This window comes from Lupinus angustifolius, chromosome LG19, assembly GCF_001865875.1.
Source record: "Lupinus angustifolius cultivar Tanjil chromosome LG19, LupAngTanjil_v1.0, whole genome shotgun sequence".
Lineage (NCBI taxonomy): Eukaryota > Viridiplantae > Streptophyta > Magnoliopsida > Fabales > Fabaceae > Lupinus > Lupinus angustifolius.
The window spans coordinates 17948994-17967345 of NC_032027.1; the positions used below are offsets into that span (position 1 = coordinate 17948994).

The following is an 18352-nucleotide window of genomic DNA, read 5'->3' on the forward strand; positions in this document are numbered from 1 at the left end:
AAGAAAGCAATCATTGAACTCATATAAGTAGGCAAAAATAAGTGTTCAAATTAGGGAAAATTAAGTTGTTAAATGTTGTTTGTTCATATATATTCTAATATATTATATTTATGTACTATTTTATTCGTTTTTAACATGCTTAGCTTCCTTCTTACTACATTGATGGTTTTTGAACTTGGGCCAAACAATAAAAGCACAAAAAATAATAATGTCATATCACGTAATGTGGACTATAATAAAATATATATTAAACATATATGTAATAATAAATAATTCCATTTAAATTTCTATTTTATTGGGATATTGTACAAGTATAAAATATTGTTCTATCCCGGCCAAACGATCCTCATCTTGGCTGGGTTAAGCCTCTCAATGTCAACCAAAGGTTTGACATCCGACAAAATCTTATGACGTAATCTGATTAGTCGGATAATATAGAGAAGTACATTATTGATTTGACATAATCCTAAGGTCGATGCTAAGACCACACCTCTGACACCCACTTGTGAAGCTGCCAATACTAACATTTGTTACATGTCACATGCCACATACAATTCTCACCCCATTCGCATAGACTTGAGCTTCGAAAATCCTTTTCCCAAGCTCAAATCAGGCGACTTCTTAGAAATACTTCTTGCACGATCAATAGCCCGACTCATCCACCTAGCACCATGCTAAAATAACAAATATGAAATTTGATTCATTATTCTTTGTAAGATAAAGAAGTATAATGTCAATAACATTATTTGTAGTTTTTTTAAAAACTTTACCTCATTGATTTCAATTATAGCATTCAATATCACAAAATGTCTAAAGTTACCATTCTAATATAATATATGTGAAAAGGAAAATAAATAGGTAACTTATGATATTCTCTTGCAATATGATATTTACCCCACCAGAAAACTTTTTGCATAGATATACCAGTAATCCACTCAAACAAATTATTGATAACAAGTTCCAAATTTAAAAAATTATTTGAGTGAGAGATATTTAAAGATAAAAAATGCACGCATATTTAAATAGCAATATCAATCAGATAAATAATTATATTCTTCACTTAATTGAAGAATAGACAAAAGTATAAAAACTCAAGCCAGATTGAATACAACAGATAATTCAAGACTAATGTTCAACTTTGAGATTGCGAAATAGAATAAGAATTCCCATTATTTCTTATATTTTAGAACTCAATTAAAAGTTTAATATTTATATATTGATGATATAATATTTTTTATAGTATTATCTACTATTTATTTTTATTTATTTAAAGATAAAAATGATTAACACATGTTTGGTTGCTGATGCATTAACAAATCAATAAACTATTATACTATTAATGTATAAATGTTAAATTATTCAATAAAATGTTATATTCATATTTTTACATATTTAGATAAAATTACACATCAACATATATAGCACTAGTCACATATATAAAGTTTGTTAAATGAGTAAAAATGAGAACAATTAAGATTAATCATTAAATATTATTTAAATGATTAAAATTAAAAATAGTTATCTAATGATTATATATCCCAAATTTATTATTAGAAATAAACATTCTCACTTACATAACAACAAAACTAAATGTTGGTCTAGTGTGGTAAGACTTGTTAGATTTTCAGAATGACCACCAAAATATTAATAATATGATTCATGTGAGCGACATTTATTGGGACGGATAGTCACATACTCTGAAAGAGATTAGTTCCTTACCAAATAAAAGTTAGGGATGATTTATTAGTAGTATTAAAAAAAATTGTGACTTATCTTATTTTTATTTTTATATATAGAAAGTAGAAAGAGTGAAAGCCATGCATCTTATTCAACATAAAACGTTTGCATTGGTGAAATTTAATAATATTTATTACCTCATAATTACTCAAATTTAAAGAATGAAAGTAATAATGGAAATATATATAATCTGAAATCATGGTTCATTTGATTTTATGATGAAAATGATGAAAACCTAAACGTAAGAGAAGAAGAAGAAGAAGAACAAAGAGAGTTTGAATTGAAGATGGATCCAGAGCAAACCTTCATTCGCGTTCAAGAGAGATTCTCTCACATGTTGACCCCTAAAATTCGAATCGCTTTGGAATATCTTTACCTTTTCATCGCCATTACTCTCTTCTGCATCCTCGTTGTTATGCACGCCAATTACGTTCAGCAGGTTCAATTCCATTTTTACCCCTTTTTGATTTGTTCACTGTGATTGATTTGGTTTTGTGAATTACTTACGGTTCAGTCTTTGACTGCTTCAATATAACTCAAATTGATCATAAAGTTGTGAACTTGAAGAATTAGGAATTATGTAAACTTCGATTAGGGCACGTTTGTTTAAGCAAGCTTTTTTCTTAATAAAAAAGTTGTTACTTATGAACGAGACATTGGTCTAGTGATGTTGAAAGATCCCATTTATTGTACTAGGCCAAAGGTCAAAGCTTCAATCCCTGAAACGATACACAACCCGAGAGGGATTAGTTCGTTATCCGTAGGGTGAGGGATACTCTTGGTTATACCAAAAATATCACTAATTGTGTCGGAACACAACCACATGAGCATTAGATTTTGGTAGAAGTGATTTCAAAAGAATTGATTTTGAAGGAATTGATGCTAAAATAATTGACTTGTGTTTGGTGATGGCAATTTTGTTTGAGTTAGAATCAATTTCGACTTTTGTTTTATCTTTAATTTTTTCTTTGGGTGCTTATAAATTTATTTTTCTGTATGTTAAGCCTGGATGTTCAAGTGAGCTACGTGGAGTTGTGGGAACGGAGGCCCAACTTATTCAGATTAAGGTACATATTGCCTTCCACTCTTTGAATGCACAGTCTAATTTGAGCTTTTAACAATCGCTCCATGAACCAAACTATTTGAATATATGGTCTATATCATGCCATAACAAGTTCAGGGTAAGGGCAAGCTCTTATCCTGCCTAGTGTTTGATACACACCAGATAACGATGACATTGGTGTGGTGGTGGTAGCCTGGCAGTGGCAGTGGTGTTCATTTTGAGGATATAAGGGGAAAATACTGTAATGATTGCATTATCTTATACTGCTGGTTTCTAACCTAGCTCCACCAATGGATAGAAATACATTGGGCGAACATGATATGATATGCAGACAAGATAGCCCTATCTGATCCTACCGGGTCATCAAAATCTGAATCGCAATGTGATAGGACAAACTAACCTATCCTGATCACCAATTGAGCCCTTAATGTTGAAGTATTCCTTGCAGATTTCAAGTTTTAAATCTATTATCACCTTTTCCAGTAAATGTTTGAAATTGTCATTTTCCTTGATCTTTAATTTTGATAGCTGGAATAACCTACTTCATTATTAGCTAATATTTAGGAAATCACTTTTCTATGTTCCTTTAGTTGTCTTTCTCTGTATATGACACTCTCTTTCATTGTTGTTGTAGATAACCAGTGATGGTTTATGGTTTCATAACGATTCTGAATTGACTAGAATAGGTCCTCCTGAATCTGAAATTATAAAAGATAAGATAGAGGTTTCTGGTATCAACGTAGATGAGTTAACTTTACTGGCTTCGAAGTTTTGGTGGAATTGGATTGGTTTTGGTGCTAGGAGGGGAAAGTTGGTCTTCAAGTTTTGGAAGACTGACTCTGAGGTTGAACATCAAGTTGAAACCTCTGCAGGTAGCCAGAACACTAGGCCAGTGGTTGAAGAAGCTGCCCATAAAGAGGAGTCACGGAATGGTTTTGGGCTATCAGCCAAAGAGACACTGAAAGCAGCCGTTGTTCATTTTGGTAAAAAGTGGTATAGGCGTATATCATTCATTTGGAGACACACAAAGCAGCTAATTGGAAGTTTCCAGAAGCTGTGGGTATGTAGCTATATAGTCTTTCTTGGAGCTAAATTTGACACATAATATGGCAAATTCTAGTTATTTATGGCCAGAATTTATTGAATCAAGTTAATGACAAATTTAATCAAGTTTCTCATAAGCTCTGAATTTTCAAGTGCAGAGTGTTGCAGGTATACACCTAAATCTTGATATTCCCAAGTGGATGCATATCCTTCACTTGGACAAGCTTAACCATGATGCAGGTGATTACATTATTTTCCACTTAAGTTTATACTATAATGCTTGCCAACTTGCATTTTTTAAAAACAAATTTTAGAATTTGTTTTCATTTTTATTTATTATTATGAATGGAAACAAAGACCTGTGGCGGTTGGGTTTCTTTTCATTTCTTTAATAGCTGTGTTGTAATAGAAAGATTTTTCTTAAATAACTGTTATTTTTCGTTTAAAGGTGAAGAAAGTGATTAAAAATTTACATATTTTATCTAATAGGAGAGAGCTGAGAGGCCTTGTGGAGTGTCGTAATTCCTTAAAAGGTGGAGGCATTGATGCTTAAATAGGATTGAATTTTACATTTTTATCTGAAATCAAAACACCATAGGATATGTTGTAATGAAGTTATGTTGACTTTGATTAATTCAAATCGGAGAGACATGCAAGTAATGAGCTGCCATGCTTATAATGTTCTTTGCTGGGCAGAATTTTCATGATAGTAATGGTTGCATAGTGTGAAAATGGATTCCCTTCCAAATTGAATTCTTGGAATTTTTGAGTCTATTTGCATTAGAAAGATTATTTTGTAAACATCAAAGGTTTCTTGAAGTTTTATTGTCTTTTAATTAGAAACTTAAAAAGTGTTGGGCAGGTATTTTAGATAATCAATTTCAAGCCTTTGCTTTATGGAGTTGTCCCAAATAATTAAATGTTTGATTTTTCTCTCCCTTTCTCCTTTGTTTTTCATTCTCATATTCAATTACCACTATGTTTGTACTATTGTTCAACAAGTTCCATTTTCTATTTCAGTGGAATGGATCACAAAGAAAAGCAAATCATTTGAACCCACATATCTGTACACCATGGAAAAGGTATATCCTTCTTCTGTGTGTATTCATTTTTTAAGCTGATTATGACTGAACTTTCAGCAATATAATACATGCTTCTAATTTCTGAAGTAGATTCTGTCAGTGTTAAAGCCACTTCAAATGTGATTCTGTCATTTTTTGAAGTTTGCTCTTCTCTATTGTTGATCATGTAATTTGTTTTTATTCTGCAGGGTTATTTCTTGCTACCTGAAAGTGCTAAGTCTCGTCATAATATACGCACTGTGAATGTTAGCATATCAGCATGGCATTCCTGCTTTGGAAACAGGTAAATATGTTAGCCTGTTCTTAGTTAACCAATTCATGGTACCCTTTGGTTTGTGCATGTGGTATCAGTACGTGATTTGTCACTTTAATTTGATTATAAGAACTTTTTTACACGATGAAGTGCTGTGAATTGATACATGGTAAATGGGAACTGGCGCACATCATTGTGCAAGGTTACTGAAAGAATTTGGTAATTATTAAAAAGATTATCTTGGTCCATGTAGCCAGGTTATTTTCTAAAGGGTTGTAAATTGTATTGCTGATAGGAAAAATAACCCTGGAATTTCTTGATGTCACATAGTAAAATCTAATAATGTTTGCAAGATTTACCTTGTTCTAATTGACTACAACAACCAAACCTTTATCCTACTAGGTGGGGTCAGTTACATGGATCGAAGAGAATGGCGTGATGCTCTATTATAAATGACGTTTATTGATGAAACATTGATTTCTAAGTATTTCTTAATCATTTCGCCTATGGTTTTTCTTGGTCTCCCTCTTCGTCTAGGGATTGAATTAACATCCATTTGATCTACTCTCCGTACGAGAGCTTCTACGGTCTCCTCCATACATGGCCAAATTACCTAAGGCGTGATTCTATCATTGTTTATACAATAGAAGCTACTTCAACTTTCTCCATAATGTACTTATTTCTAATCCTATCTTGTCTAGTGTAATCACTCGTCCAACACAACATTCTTATCTCTACTACAAGAGATTTATCATCTCATTGATATTTTATCATCCAATATTCAATTCCATACTACATTGCAGGTCTTATAGCTATGCAATAAAATTTTCCCTTAAGATTGAGTGGTACCTTTTTAGCACATGTGACACCTAAATCACTCTATCATTTCATCAGACTTGCATGAATCTTATGGTTCACATCTTCGTTAATTTCTCTATCGTCTTGTATGATTGATCTAAGATACCTACATTTAGTAACTTATGGTATGATATGATCCCCAATGTTTACTTCTACAGTAGGGTGTGTCCACCTCTTGCTAAACTTACCCTCCATATACTCCGTTTTACTTCAATTTATACGAAATCCATGTGTTGCTAAAGCTTTTTCTAACTGACTATCTTCTTAATTTTCAGGTGGCAGCAATTACTCATAAACAGATTTGTCGGATATGATACAATTTTAATCAACAGCTTATTGAGTTCTCCTGGTCAAGGTAAGTGCACTTCGTCTGGATAAACTTGTATATAATTGTTCACTCAACACCACTTTAAACACTTGGACAATAACCAACAACCAAGCCTTATTCCACTAAGTGGGGTCAGCTACATGGATTGAATGATGCCTTAATGCTCTATCATAAATTATGTTCATTGAATCTTTCATAGTCTTTTGACCTATGGTTTACATATTTTGATTTAATTGTGACGCAAGTTGTTTTTGGGTCTTCATTGCAGGTTACCTCTATAATTATCAAACAAAGGAATTCTATAACCTTAGTTATGCACAAGAACCGCTTGAAGGTCCTGCTAGATTTGGAGGTTTGTTATTTATCCTTCTATTTGCTTCATTCAGTACTGCTCACCTTCGTTTAAATTATTTGCATTTCATGGTCTCTGCTTTATTTATGGTCTTCTCCTGTTTTCCTGGTGATATTCTATAGGTCTTTATAGGTACTTCCTGCATAAAACTCATTTAAATCTAAATCTTGAGATTAACATGTTCCAATATTTGTTCTGCTTAATCCTCAAAGTAACTTCACTGCAGTGGTGTCTTAATGCCGAAGAACACGCTGATATTAAAACTTACTGAATATATTAATTGTATACTTATTTTTAATTTGACTTAATTACTAGATGTCCCCTTGTCTGATGCAATAAAGCATTGGTTCCAGACTTTAATCTGACAAATGGAAACCTTTGACACTCAAGGGTAAAATTTGTAGGAATGCCACACACTTCTGCCCATGATACAGGATGTATGGCTATTCGCAGGTTAATTAATGGATTCAACAAGACATGAGATATAATTAAACAACGTGGCTTGGGCATGTGCAGTATAGACATTACTGTCTGATGGATGAAGTTGGATTCAGAATGGATGTAATCAAAAGAAAGGTTGGGAATAGAGCACGGATTACATCGAAGGAAGTCCTATAAAAATATGGCATGACAAAGCTCATGAGACGGGGGATTAAAAAAGAATGTTAATGATAAAATACATATAAAACACTCAACTAAGATCGATGAAGGCAGAGGAAATGCAAGGAATCTAGTGACTACTGACGCTTTGTTGCTTATCTTTCTAAGTTCAATTTATTTTACTTTTCTCTCTTCATTTAATTGCCTGCTTGCTAGCAATTTTACCGTAGATCTGAGTTTCTCCCCCTCCCTCTTGTCATTCTTGGAAAAAGCCAAAACATTCTATAAAAACCTAAGGTTCTCTTTGGTATGCTAACTGATATTTTCAACAACAGCGCTGTAGGTCTAACAAGCAGTAACGGTGATACACAATGGGCATGGATTGTGAATAGGGATGGACGGTGTTTTGCTGGGACCTCAGTTATGCAAGAGATTGTGTGTTACCGTTGGTGTTCTAGTTTATGTCAAGTACTTACCTCCATAGGGAAAATTTATATTTGGATGTTGGAAAAAGTCATAGCTTATAATTTAGCACTTGCCTAAAATTGTGCAGTCTCTTTTGAAAGACATCAATTCCCAGGATCCCCCCCCCCCCTTAACTATTTTAAATCTATAATTGATTAATCCACATGTTTCTATTGTTTGGTTTTACAACATCCATTATGTCAGATTTTGTGGTAAAATCAGGTCCATTTTGTGTGTTACCATTTTCATTCACGACTAATTATCAATTTGGGACACTTAATGTAATTTAGAATTTCTGCTGTGATTCGTAACCTATGTATCATTTTACCTTTGCAGATTACCTTGTAACGAAGTGTGGTGTGCTTATGATGTCCTTGTTTGTGTTTTTTACTACTACAATGTCTGTCTCGTTTACATTGAGAGAAACACAGACTCGCATGCTGAAGTTTACGGGTAGGCATTATTTTTTCTGTATACAGATGTTTCATTATGTGAAAACTAGTATAGTGATCTGATCCTTGCTTGCATTGCATCTATCGAGTCATTCAGTTCACTGCCCCATGGATTAATGCTTTCAATTTCGCTAAAATAAATTACAGGCAATCTTTAGATGTTTAGGGTTTCCCAGCAATGTTATCACTTTGTGATAGGAAGGTTTATTCAGAATGTCCTTTGTCCATTAAGTTTTCTGGATTAAGTGAGTTAACTATAACAGTAGCGTCATTTGACACTCTAATATGTCATGAGTGTTCATGGTTTTGCCATACTTTTCTGCACTTGGGATGAGATTAGCTTTTCACTTCTGTGGGTCTTTGCAGTGCAGCTTCAACACCATGCTCGGCATCACCTTCCAACATTTCAGCTGATCTTTGTACATGTCATTGAATCATTGGTCTTTGTTCCTGTAAGCACTCATTTTAATTGATTACTGTATAAGTGATAGAACTGACAGTAAATTAAAGAATAGAAAACTGAATTGTATTCTTTATTGAATGAATTAATTGTTATACAATAGAGAAAGCTTATCCCTTTATATAAGAGAGGGAAAGCTTGTAAAGGAAGATACTATAGGAGGTGACATATACAGCAAGTCACCTCCTTTAACTAACAATTCATGAATTGCTAACTGTCACTGACAGTTGTCACAGCAGTTAGTAACTAAGCTAGGCTTAGGTCTTATTCTCTAATAATTACTTTTGCCAACATTATCTATTTGAATTTTACATATCATCTGTGCTATTTCTTATTTTTATTAGTTTTGCTGATAAACTGCTTATTGTTTTCTGCAGATTATGATTGGTATTCTGTTTTTTCTCTTTGAGTTCTATGATGATCAGCTACTTGCCTTCATGGTCTTGATTCTTGTCTGGTTGTGTGAACTATTTACTCTTATAAGGTCTCTCTCTCTCTCCCTCTCTATCTATATATGTATATATATATCAATGTTATAGATCTCAGAAGGTATGGTGTCATGTTTGAAATCACTGCTGAGACAGCATGTCCGGTGGATTTGTGGCTTAGAAATCCATTTATTTTGGATATTATAGCCAGTTGGGCTTTGTTTATGTGCTGAAATCAATGCTAGTGGCTCATTAAGCTGTAAATTTATCCAATTTGGTTAGACTGTATTGTAATTTTTGCTGCCAGAAGTATTGTCAGCTATAACCATTAGTTGGATAAGAAGTTTACTGTTTCTATTTTTTCTTTTGACAATTGGACTTCTCTTGCTTTCCAAGTCCAAGTAATAATCAATTGTACTCTGCCAAATTTAAGAGGTTAAAAGGGACTAAAGCTCAACCAAATATTCTTTTTTATTTCGGCCATGGCCAAAGAAGATTCCATTAACTGGTGTTTATTTGCCATTTCATTAATTGGTTCTTGTGACAACTTATTTAACTGGGGCATTGAACTTGTGCAATCTTTGACTAGATGATTAGTCTGGAAACTTACACTATCATGCAGATCTGTGAGGTTGTGTTAGTGTTTGGTGGTCCTCTAATATGACTGTTCTTGTTGCCTGCAGTGTCCGAACACCGATATCAATGAAGTTCTTTCCTCGCTTCTTTCTGTTGTATTTTCTGGTCTTTCACATCTATTTCTTCTCTTATGCTTATGGTATGTTCATATTGTTTGTTTTCTTTTTATTTTAAATATTTTGGCTTAGTTTGATTTAGTTAATGTTATTTGGAAATAACTAAATTATAAAACCCAGGTTTTTCATATTTGGCTCTCTCCACAACTGCGGCTTTTATGCAACACCTAATCCTCTACTTTTGGAATCGGTTTGAGGTAATGAATGATGATTGTTGGCTGTTTACAAGTTCCCGAACAATTTTTCAGTTTTGTTTAGCCCAGGAAGAGGAGTATAACTACCTTAAAGGCATCCAAGAAATAGAATTTGACTTACATTTTAGAAGCTTTCTTTTTGTTCATTATAAGTTTGTTCATGTTGAACTTGGGCTGTGTTTGTCAGGTACCAGCATTACAAAGGTTCATGCAAAATAGACGGTCGCAACTTCAACAACACCCAGACTTCCATATCACCTCATCAACTATCCTTGCATCAACATTACACATCACAAGATTGAACACAAGGAACCAGGGATTAACAACCAACACAGAATTGCCTCCCGGGGCAGGGTTCAGACCCGGGTTCGAGCCACCAATGCCTCAGAACGGAGCAGGAGAAAGGGTAGCCAACCCTCAAGACAGGGTAGCCAACCCTGTACAGGTTCCTGGGCAAGCAGAAAGTGGTCCTAACCCTGGTTCCATGAACTCATTAAGTTCTTTGTTATTATGGATATTAGGAGGTGCTTCATCTGAGAGCCTAAACTCTTTTCTTTCCATGTTCAGAGATGTGAGAGATCAAGGACAAGTTTTTGCTGAACAAGAAAACCGTGAGACAGAACAATGACAGATAGCAGTTCTAGATTCTGAGTGGAAGAACTTCTAAATCTAGGAATGATGTATTATGTGATATATAGGTGATTGGACTAGCTTCTTGTTAAATGATGAAAAAAAAATGAAAAAAAAATGGAATGTGTATATAGTTTTTATCTTTATATATTTTGATTTATAAATGCTGAAGATTTATGCCTGTTTGATCCTTCTGAAAGTTATAGGTTGAATGGAATTAATCAATATAAAGTTATAAACACAATATTAAGGATTAAGTGTATCCCTTCCCATTTTAAACTATGCTAAAATAACTTTACAAGGTCATATAAATTATTTAAATATTCCTCTGTTTGGGAGTTGGATTTTGGAGGGGAATGAAGAAAAATGAAAGGCTTAAGAATTATCTCACAAATGTATTTAATAGTTCTCAAGTATTCATTTTCCTTTCCTCCTGAACATACCCTTAAATGCCACTTAAATAAATCCTTTTCAGTGAGTCATTTAGTTTGATGCTTATCTTCTCATAATATGATTAGGGGACAAAAGTTACACTCAACTAGTGAAAACTCTAGTTACATATGTTGGCTATTGTTTAAGATAACTTGTATCTTTAGTAAAGCCTATTAGTTGGAATTTAAAGTTAATGAGAGATGTGATGAAGGATCCTTATATAGTCAATTCTCAAATCATCAATAAGGGAAAAAGAGCTCAGGCTTGAAGGGTTCATCAATTCTTCGGAATGATGTTCAGTAACCATCTTCCAAGATTATTGTCGGTGTTAATTCCTCCTCTAATGAGATGAAGAGAATATAGTTGTTTATATTCTGTGTTTATAGTTGAGGATCATAACCCTCATTTATAAGAAGTTTATACTCTTTTATGAAGAGTAATATTATTTTGAAGTCACATTTTTTTATGATAATTTTTTAATTTCTAATTCTGCTTATGTGACTAGGTCACATTTTCAATATTATTATTATAAGCCTTTTTTTTAAGGTGATACTATGAATTCAATCAGAGAACCCAATAATTAGAACTAGAACTTCTCAAACTACACAACCATGAATTTGTTCAGCTAATAGTACATATTTCCAACATATTTGTGTAAAACTAGTGCATATCAAATATGCAATTATAAAACCTAATCTAATTTTTAGAAGAAGATAGATATCAAGAAAATAGGTGAAATAATTAGGAAATATTTATATATCAATGTTTTATAAATAAACATGATTTGCTATAAATCATCGTTTGATCCATATAATTGACCTCACCTATTATGATAAAAGCTTAATTATTGTCAGCATCATTAGCAACAATCTTGTAGAATACAAAAAGCTTGTTGCCTTTGTTCATCACTTAATTCTGTGGGAAAGTCAATGAGGAAGTTGATAACAAGGTCACCTCTTGTTCCCATGTTCTTGGGACCTTGAATAACATTCTCATGTTCATGGTATATGACAACATTGTCTAGTGACAAAGTCATATTTTCCCCTCCTAATACAGGAATTGGTATGCAACATCCTATGAGTGCATCTAAAATTTCAACACCTATTTCCAATATTCTCATCTTCATTGAAGTTCAATCTCTTTTTAACTTTTTATATAGTATCAATATAATTTAATCATTTCAAGGTTTTAAATAAAGAAGAAACTTCTAAATCATTTAATGAACACTATGAGTAAACCATATTGACATTGTTGATAGTGAATAATGCAAAGAATGAGATTTATCATGCTATGGGTCTTGATTTGATTTTTTGTGTGTATTCTTGAGTAAGCTATGAATGATATTTAATTGAAAAGTCTCAAATTTTATTTCCTTCTTGTCGTAGTCTCTTTCATTATATTATTATATAATAAATAATGGCAACTAAGAAAGACATGTAGTTTCATGAAGAAAAACTTACATTTACAAGTCAAATTATGAGTAGTCAAGATATTATAGAATATAGTTGCCTTTTTTCTACTAGGTGCCAAAAAAACGAAGCAAGATAATAACTTCATGTTTTATAAGTTGTCCCACGATGTATGTTACTCTATATGTCAGTAATTATGATTTGTTGAAAAAATATATTTAAATTAAAATTTTAATAAGTAATCATTTTCTGACAAACCATAAACAACATTAATACATTGTTATGAGACAACAAATATATACCCGTTTCAAACTTCATAAATACTCTTCCGTCTGATTAAATTTTGAGCTTTAATTATAAAACTGCTAGGTCTTGCGACTTAATTATGATCACTTTTTTGTGTGGCTAATTTGATTCCTCTCCCAATGAAAACCAAACATGTAGATGAGATATTCATTCATACTCAATCCAAATTTAATAGAAGAAAACTTAATATGATTGGATTTAAGTTTTACTTGAATTCAACTTTTAAGTTTGGTTTTGTTATAATTAATATCCTAACTGAGCTCGATTAATATATGTAAAATTATAAAATGACATGTAAATACATATATAAAAAACATATATATATATGAAATATATGTTTTAGATAGTTCTTATTGAATTCAGGTTACTCGAAACCCAACAAGTTTGGAGTTGAAATTATTATCTTCAACCTATTTAACTTTTGAATTTTAGATTTAATGTTAGATAAAAACAAACTCGATTCTGATCTCTCCCGTTACCATTCCTAATTCCACGACGCAACGTGAAAATAAATATCTAAAGATGCATTGTTGAGAGTGCGAAAGTCAGAGAACGCTGGATTTTTAATCATCATCTACCAATTTGTTTTCAGCCGCCCCTCCCCATCCACCACAACAATATCCACTGTCTAATAAATTGTGCAATTACATATATCGTTAAATATATTATTGGTTGAAAAATATTTTTAAATTAAAAAATTAATAATTAATTATTTTTCTGACCAATCATATTTAACTATATGTATAATGATATAATTTATAGGATAACAGATGTGTACTCTGTAGCGGAACCACATGTGCCACACTATTACAACGGCGCTTGTCTCGATAATTTAATTATATGAAATTTCTCTATCTTCAAACTAATTCAAAGAATGACAAAATAAAAATGAATGAACATTCTATATCAAAACAATTAATTAAATAACATTTTTATAATAAAATTTGAATTTAAAGTGGTTCTCATACAAATGGTCTGATTCACATTCTATTTAACTTGGTTATTGTCAGACTTAAGTCTAATATAATTTTTGGATCACATTTTTAATAAAAGTTAAACAATTTTATACCTTTTTCAAGTTAGATTCTCAGATCAATTATATAATAAAATAATGATTATTACGACTAATAAAATATTAAATAAATTTATGTATAAGTACTAATAATTGACAATACACAAATTCTAATAGAATAAAATACCTGCCATTTAGAGAAAAAATAGTTATATAATATTCAGACTCACATTAACTAAAGGCCAGAGAAATTATTAGTCTTTTTTAACATCTCAACTAAATTTATATTCTAACAAACTTGTTTATATTCTTTATATGGAAAAATAATATTATGGATTTAATATGTATGGATTTTATATGGAAAAATATTTTTTACTTATCATGAAATAATTCATATTAATTTATTAATTATAGTTAACTTTCAAACAAAAGTAATATGAATCGTACGTTGACAGTGTAAAACTTTACAATTGCACATATTATAAACTTACTCCCCAACTTATCCATCACGAGAAATCAGAAATCTAATAATAATTTCAATTAGTGAGTAAACATATTAATTTATTCATTGTTTTGTCATTCTTGCATAAATAAGAAGGTTGTCTTAGTAATAATGTTGTCTTTCATGAATGTCGCGTGTTGTTTACACTCTCCTCTCTGATACACCTAATCCAATTATAGCAGAGCAGCCATAAAATCATAAACATGAACCTTTTGACTTAACCTTATTCTCATCCATCTCCCTCTTCACATAATTCACTTCATCATACATATAATCACCATCTTCCTTTCTATATTCTTCTCATCATTTTTTCACTCTCTCGTTGACTCAATTTCTAGATCCATCAATAAACTTCTAACAAAAACACCACCCTTTTGTTTTCTTACACTTATATATCATAAGGGTGGTATATAAGTTTATGATTTATCATAAAAATCATATTTTTATATAGATAATCCTCATATGATGATGAAGGTTTTTCATGTTATGATGTTTCCTTTGTTTTATGCACTGTTTCTATCTATGACTATGAGTTCAGTATATTCAGCACCACCTAATCATTCACCTTCTTCTTCTTCTTCTTCTTCTTCTTCTTCTTCTTCAACATGTCCTATGGACCTTAACTATGTGTTAAGAATTCCATGGAACTCTTCTGTGTGCCAAAATTTTCATCCTTTGGTGTCAAAAAATGACACACACTCAAGCTCTTGTTGTCAAACTTTGTTGTCCCTTTTTGGTATAGCACTTTCTCAACACCTCAAAGAAACTTCTCATTTCAACTTACCTGATGTTTCTACCTCTAGCTTATGCCTTCAAGATTTTCAATCCATGCTCACTTCACTTTCACTCCCTAATACCCTTGTTAATTCTTGCTTTGACCCTCTTCAGTTTGTTATATCCCCTAATGTTTGTGCAAGTATTGAAACTGTTCCAGATTGGATCAGCAAGGTTGGTAACAACAAAGCACTTGAATCTGGATGTAAACCAGACCTTACTGATCTTTCTTTATGTGATGTGTGCCTCTCTGCAGGATTACAGGTAGTTACATATTTCTCCTACTACTTTATTGATTATGTTGTCATGACTCATGAGTTTTCTGAAAAGTATCTGTTGTCCCAAAGCATGTCTCGTACCAATCAAAATATGTCATGTTAGTTAAAAAAAATTAAACATTTATTATTTTTGCTTCATTGTGATTGGTTCGGGACAGGCTGTATGACAGATTTTGGGACAGAAGATCCGTATCGGTTAAAGTTCTATTTGGATTATAAATAGGACCAACCTTTTTGTACCTTTGACATAGTAAGAAATATAGAAACTTATTCATATTGTTCATTGTTTCTTTATTCAGGTCAAGCAGGAATTGATTTCAATTGATGGCAATGCTTCTCATTCTATAGATTGCTTTTACTTCACCATTCTTTATGCTGCTGGATTTGTGAATGAGTTTGGACCTGAAAGCAATGGTGCTGTGACTTGCATTTTTGGTTTGTCTGTTTATTCACAAATTGGTTCTGGTGGAAAGGGTCATCAGACTCTAGTGTTTGGTTTAACAGGAGCTGGAGTTGCATTGTTAGTAATGTGTTGCTTGTTGGGTGTGTATGTTTGGTATGATAGGAAGTATAAGAGGAAGAAGCTTGGAAGTTTTAAATATGATTTGGACCCTGAGGAACAAGGCTCTAGGCCTAGAATGAGGCCTAATACAGGGTCAATTTGGTTCAAAATTGAGGAACTTCAGAAGGCTACTGATAAATTTTCAAACAAGAACTTCATAGGGCGAGGTGGGTTTGGATTGGTTTTCAAGGGAACATTGGCTGATGGAACCGTTGTTGCGGTGAAAAGGATTTTGGAATCTGATTTTCAAGGGGATGCTGAGTTTTGTAATGAGGTGGAGATTATTAGCAATCTGAAGCACCGTAATCTAGTGCCGCTTAGAGGCTGTTGTGTGGTTGATGAGAATGAAAATCCTGATGAGAGTGGAAGCCAAAGGTATCTTGTTTACGATTACATGCCGAACGGTAACTTGGAAGACCATCTCTTTGTATCTACAGACCCTCAAAAAGCGAATAAGTCATTGACTTGGCCTCAAAGAAAAGCCATAATCTTGGATGTGGCAAAGGGGTTGGCCTATTTGCACTATGGAATTAAGCCTGCAATTTTTCATAGGGATATCAAAGCTACCAATATACTACTTGATGCAGAAATGAGGGCAAGGGTTGCAGATTTCGGTCTTGCTAAACAAAGCAGGGAGGGTCAGTCTCATCTCACTACTAGAGTAGCCGGTACGCATGGATATCTAGCACCAGAATATGCACTCTATGGTCAACTAACCGAGAAAAGCGATGTCTATAGCTTCGGCGTGGTTGTTTTGGAGATAATGTGTGGGAGGAAAGCTCTTGATTTGTCCTCAACAGGTTTGTCGCGGGCATTCTTGATAACCGATTGGGCTTGGTCATTGGTGAAATCAGGGAACATAGAAGAGGCTTTGGATAGTTCATTGTTAGAAGATGGAGACCATCCTAGTTCAAATCCTAAGAGCATAATGGAAAGGTTTTTGTTGGTTGGAATTCTATGTTCTCATGTTATGGTTGCTTTGAGGCCAACAATTTCTGATGCTTTGAAAATGCTTGAAGGCGATATCGAGGTTCCAACAATCCCGGATCGGCCTATGCCTCTCGGGCACCCTTCATTTTATGCTAATGATTGCAATACTTTTAGCATTTCCCCTGCATTAAGTGGTCCAAAATTGCAAGCTATAGACATGCTCAGGTAATAAAAAAGTGTTACTTTAGTTCCTTACATCACTTATGCAGAAAAGTGGAAGTTGTTTCCATTCTAATCACTTCATTTGAAGGAACATAGCAGTTAGAAGGGCACTATAGAAATGGAAAATGGTAAGGTTAAGGTTCATCACTTAAATAGTTGAGAATATGTATAGGATAAGATTTTAGAACATTGGGAACTTGTAACAAAAAATAGTTGCATTTTTCACTTTCATTTCTTTTCTTGTAGAACAAGGCATAAATAAAGGCTCATGTATATACAAATGTTAATTAATTGCAATGTAATAATGTTGGTACAAGTGTTTTTTTTTGCTAGTATCCCTCCTCTTTTTTGAGTAAGTAATTAATTCCTTTCGAGATGTGTGGTTGTTCCTCCCAACAAGAGTCGTTCCTAGGAATCCAACTCTCGACCTTGACCTTGAAGTGATATTGAGCTGTTTTTTCTATAAGTGTAATATTTATGCACTGATAGTGTAAAGATTTATACACGATTAGTATATCATTCACCGTTCATATATTACCATTTGTGATGATTGTGTATAAATCTTTACTCCGTTAATTTATAGATATTACCATTTGTATATTTCATATTATTTGTTAATTTATTGTGTGATGGTATATTTGATAAACATAAATAATTTACCATTTGGGTATGCTTAAAACAGGTCCATTACTGAGAGATGAGACCCTTCTAAGGGATTTGCAAGTCCAAGATATATAGTTTCTTATTTTTTTTCTATAGCCATTAGATGAAAATTCAAAAGTTTTTTTTTTTTACTTTTAATTTGTGTGTTCATTATGTTTTTTCCTTGTTAAAATAGTTTTGGCACATAGTTTATTTCTCTTCCCTTTTTAGCTTTAATTAGTAGTTAAGATAGTTTATTAATTATGTTTACCAATACTCTTGTATTTGTTAGTGATCAATTAATTCATATCATAATATTTGGAAAAAAAAATTATGTTCCAATTATCTGTTATTGTATAGTTATACATGATATATTGCATCAACTAATTCTATTATTGTAGAAACTAAATTATGAAACTGAAGCAGATCATATTTTATGGTTCAAATCAATTTTATCATTTTTTTATGCTTTTCTTTGGATAAAAAATAATACATATATTATATTTTCATTTTGGATAGCTAGTTGTTGTTAATTTTGCTTTAACATATTTAAATTTTCACCCCTTCTAGTTTCGTCCTTGGCAG

The 18352-nt window shown here is 32.5% G+C and overlaps 2 protein-coding genes across 4 annotated transcripts; both read left to right on the top strand.

Moving 5' to 3' along the window:
* Positions 1939–10844, top strand: LOC109334611 (membralin). Of its 2 annotated transcripts, XM_019570476.1 has the most exons (15): positions 1939–2176; positions 2742–2804; positions 3435–3860; positions 4003–4084; positions 4865–4926; positions 5115–5209; positions 6313–6392; positions 6634–6717; positions 8119–8235; positions 8601–8686; positions 9072–9178; positions 9806–9897; positions 9995–10071; positions 10256–10535; positions 10636–10844. In XM_019570476.1, the coding sequence occupies exons 1-15, from the start codon at positions 2024–2026 to the stop codon at positions 10641–10643; spliced, it is 1812 nt and encodes a 603-aa protein (XP_019426021.1). In that variant the 5' UTR covers positions 1939–2023; the 3' UTR covers positions 10644–10844. The 2 variants fall into 2 exon arrangements, with proteins under 2 accessions (XP_019426021.1, XP_019426020.1); XM_019570475.1 differs by having other exon boundaries at positions 10256–10844.
* LOC109334695 (probable receptor-like protein kinase At1g11050) lies at positions 14541–17453 on the top strand. Of its 2 annotated transcripts, XM_019570598.1 has the most exons (3): positions 14542–14908; positions 14942–15397; positions 15711–17453. In XM_019570598.1, exons 1-3 carry the CDS (start codon positions 14822–14824, stop codon positions 17130–17132), a joined length of 1965 nt encoding a protein of 654 aa, XP_019426143.1. In that variant the 5' UTR covers positions 14542–14821; the 3' UTR covers positions 17133–17453. The 2 variants fall into 2 exon arrangements, with proteins under 2 accessions (XP_019426142.1, XP_019426143.1); XM_019570597.1 differs by having other exon boundaries at positions 14541–15397.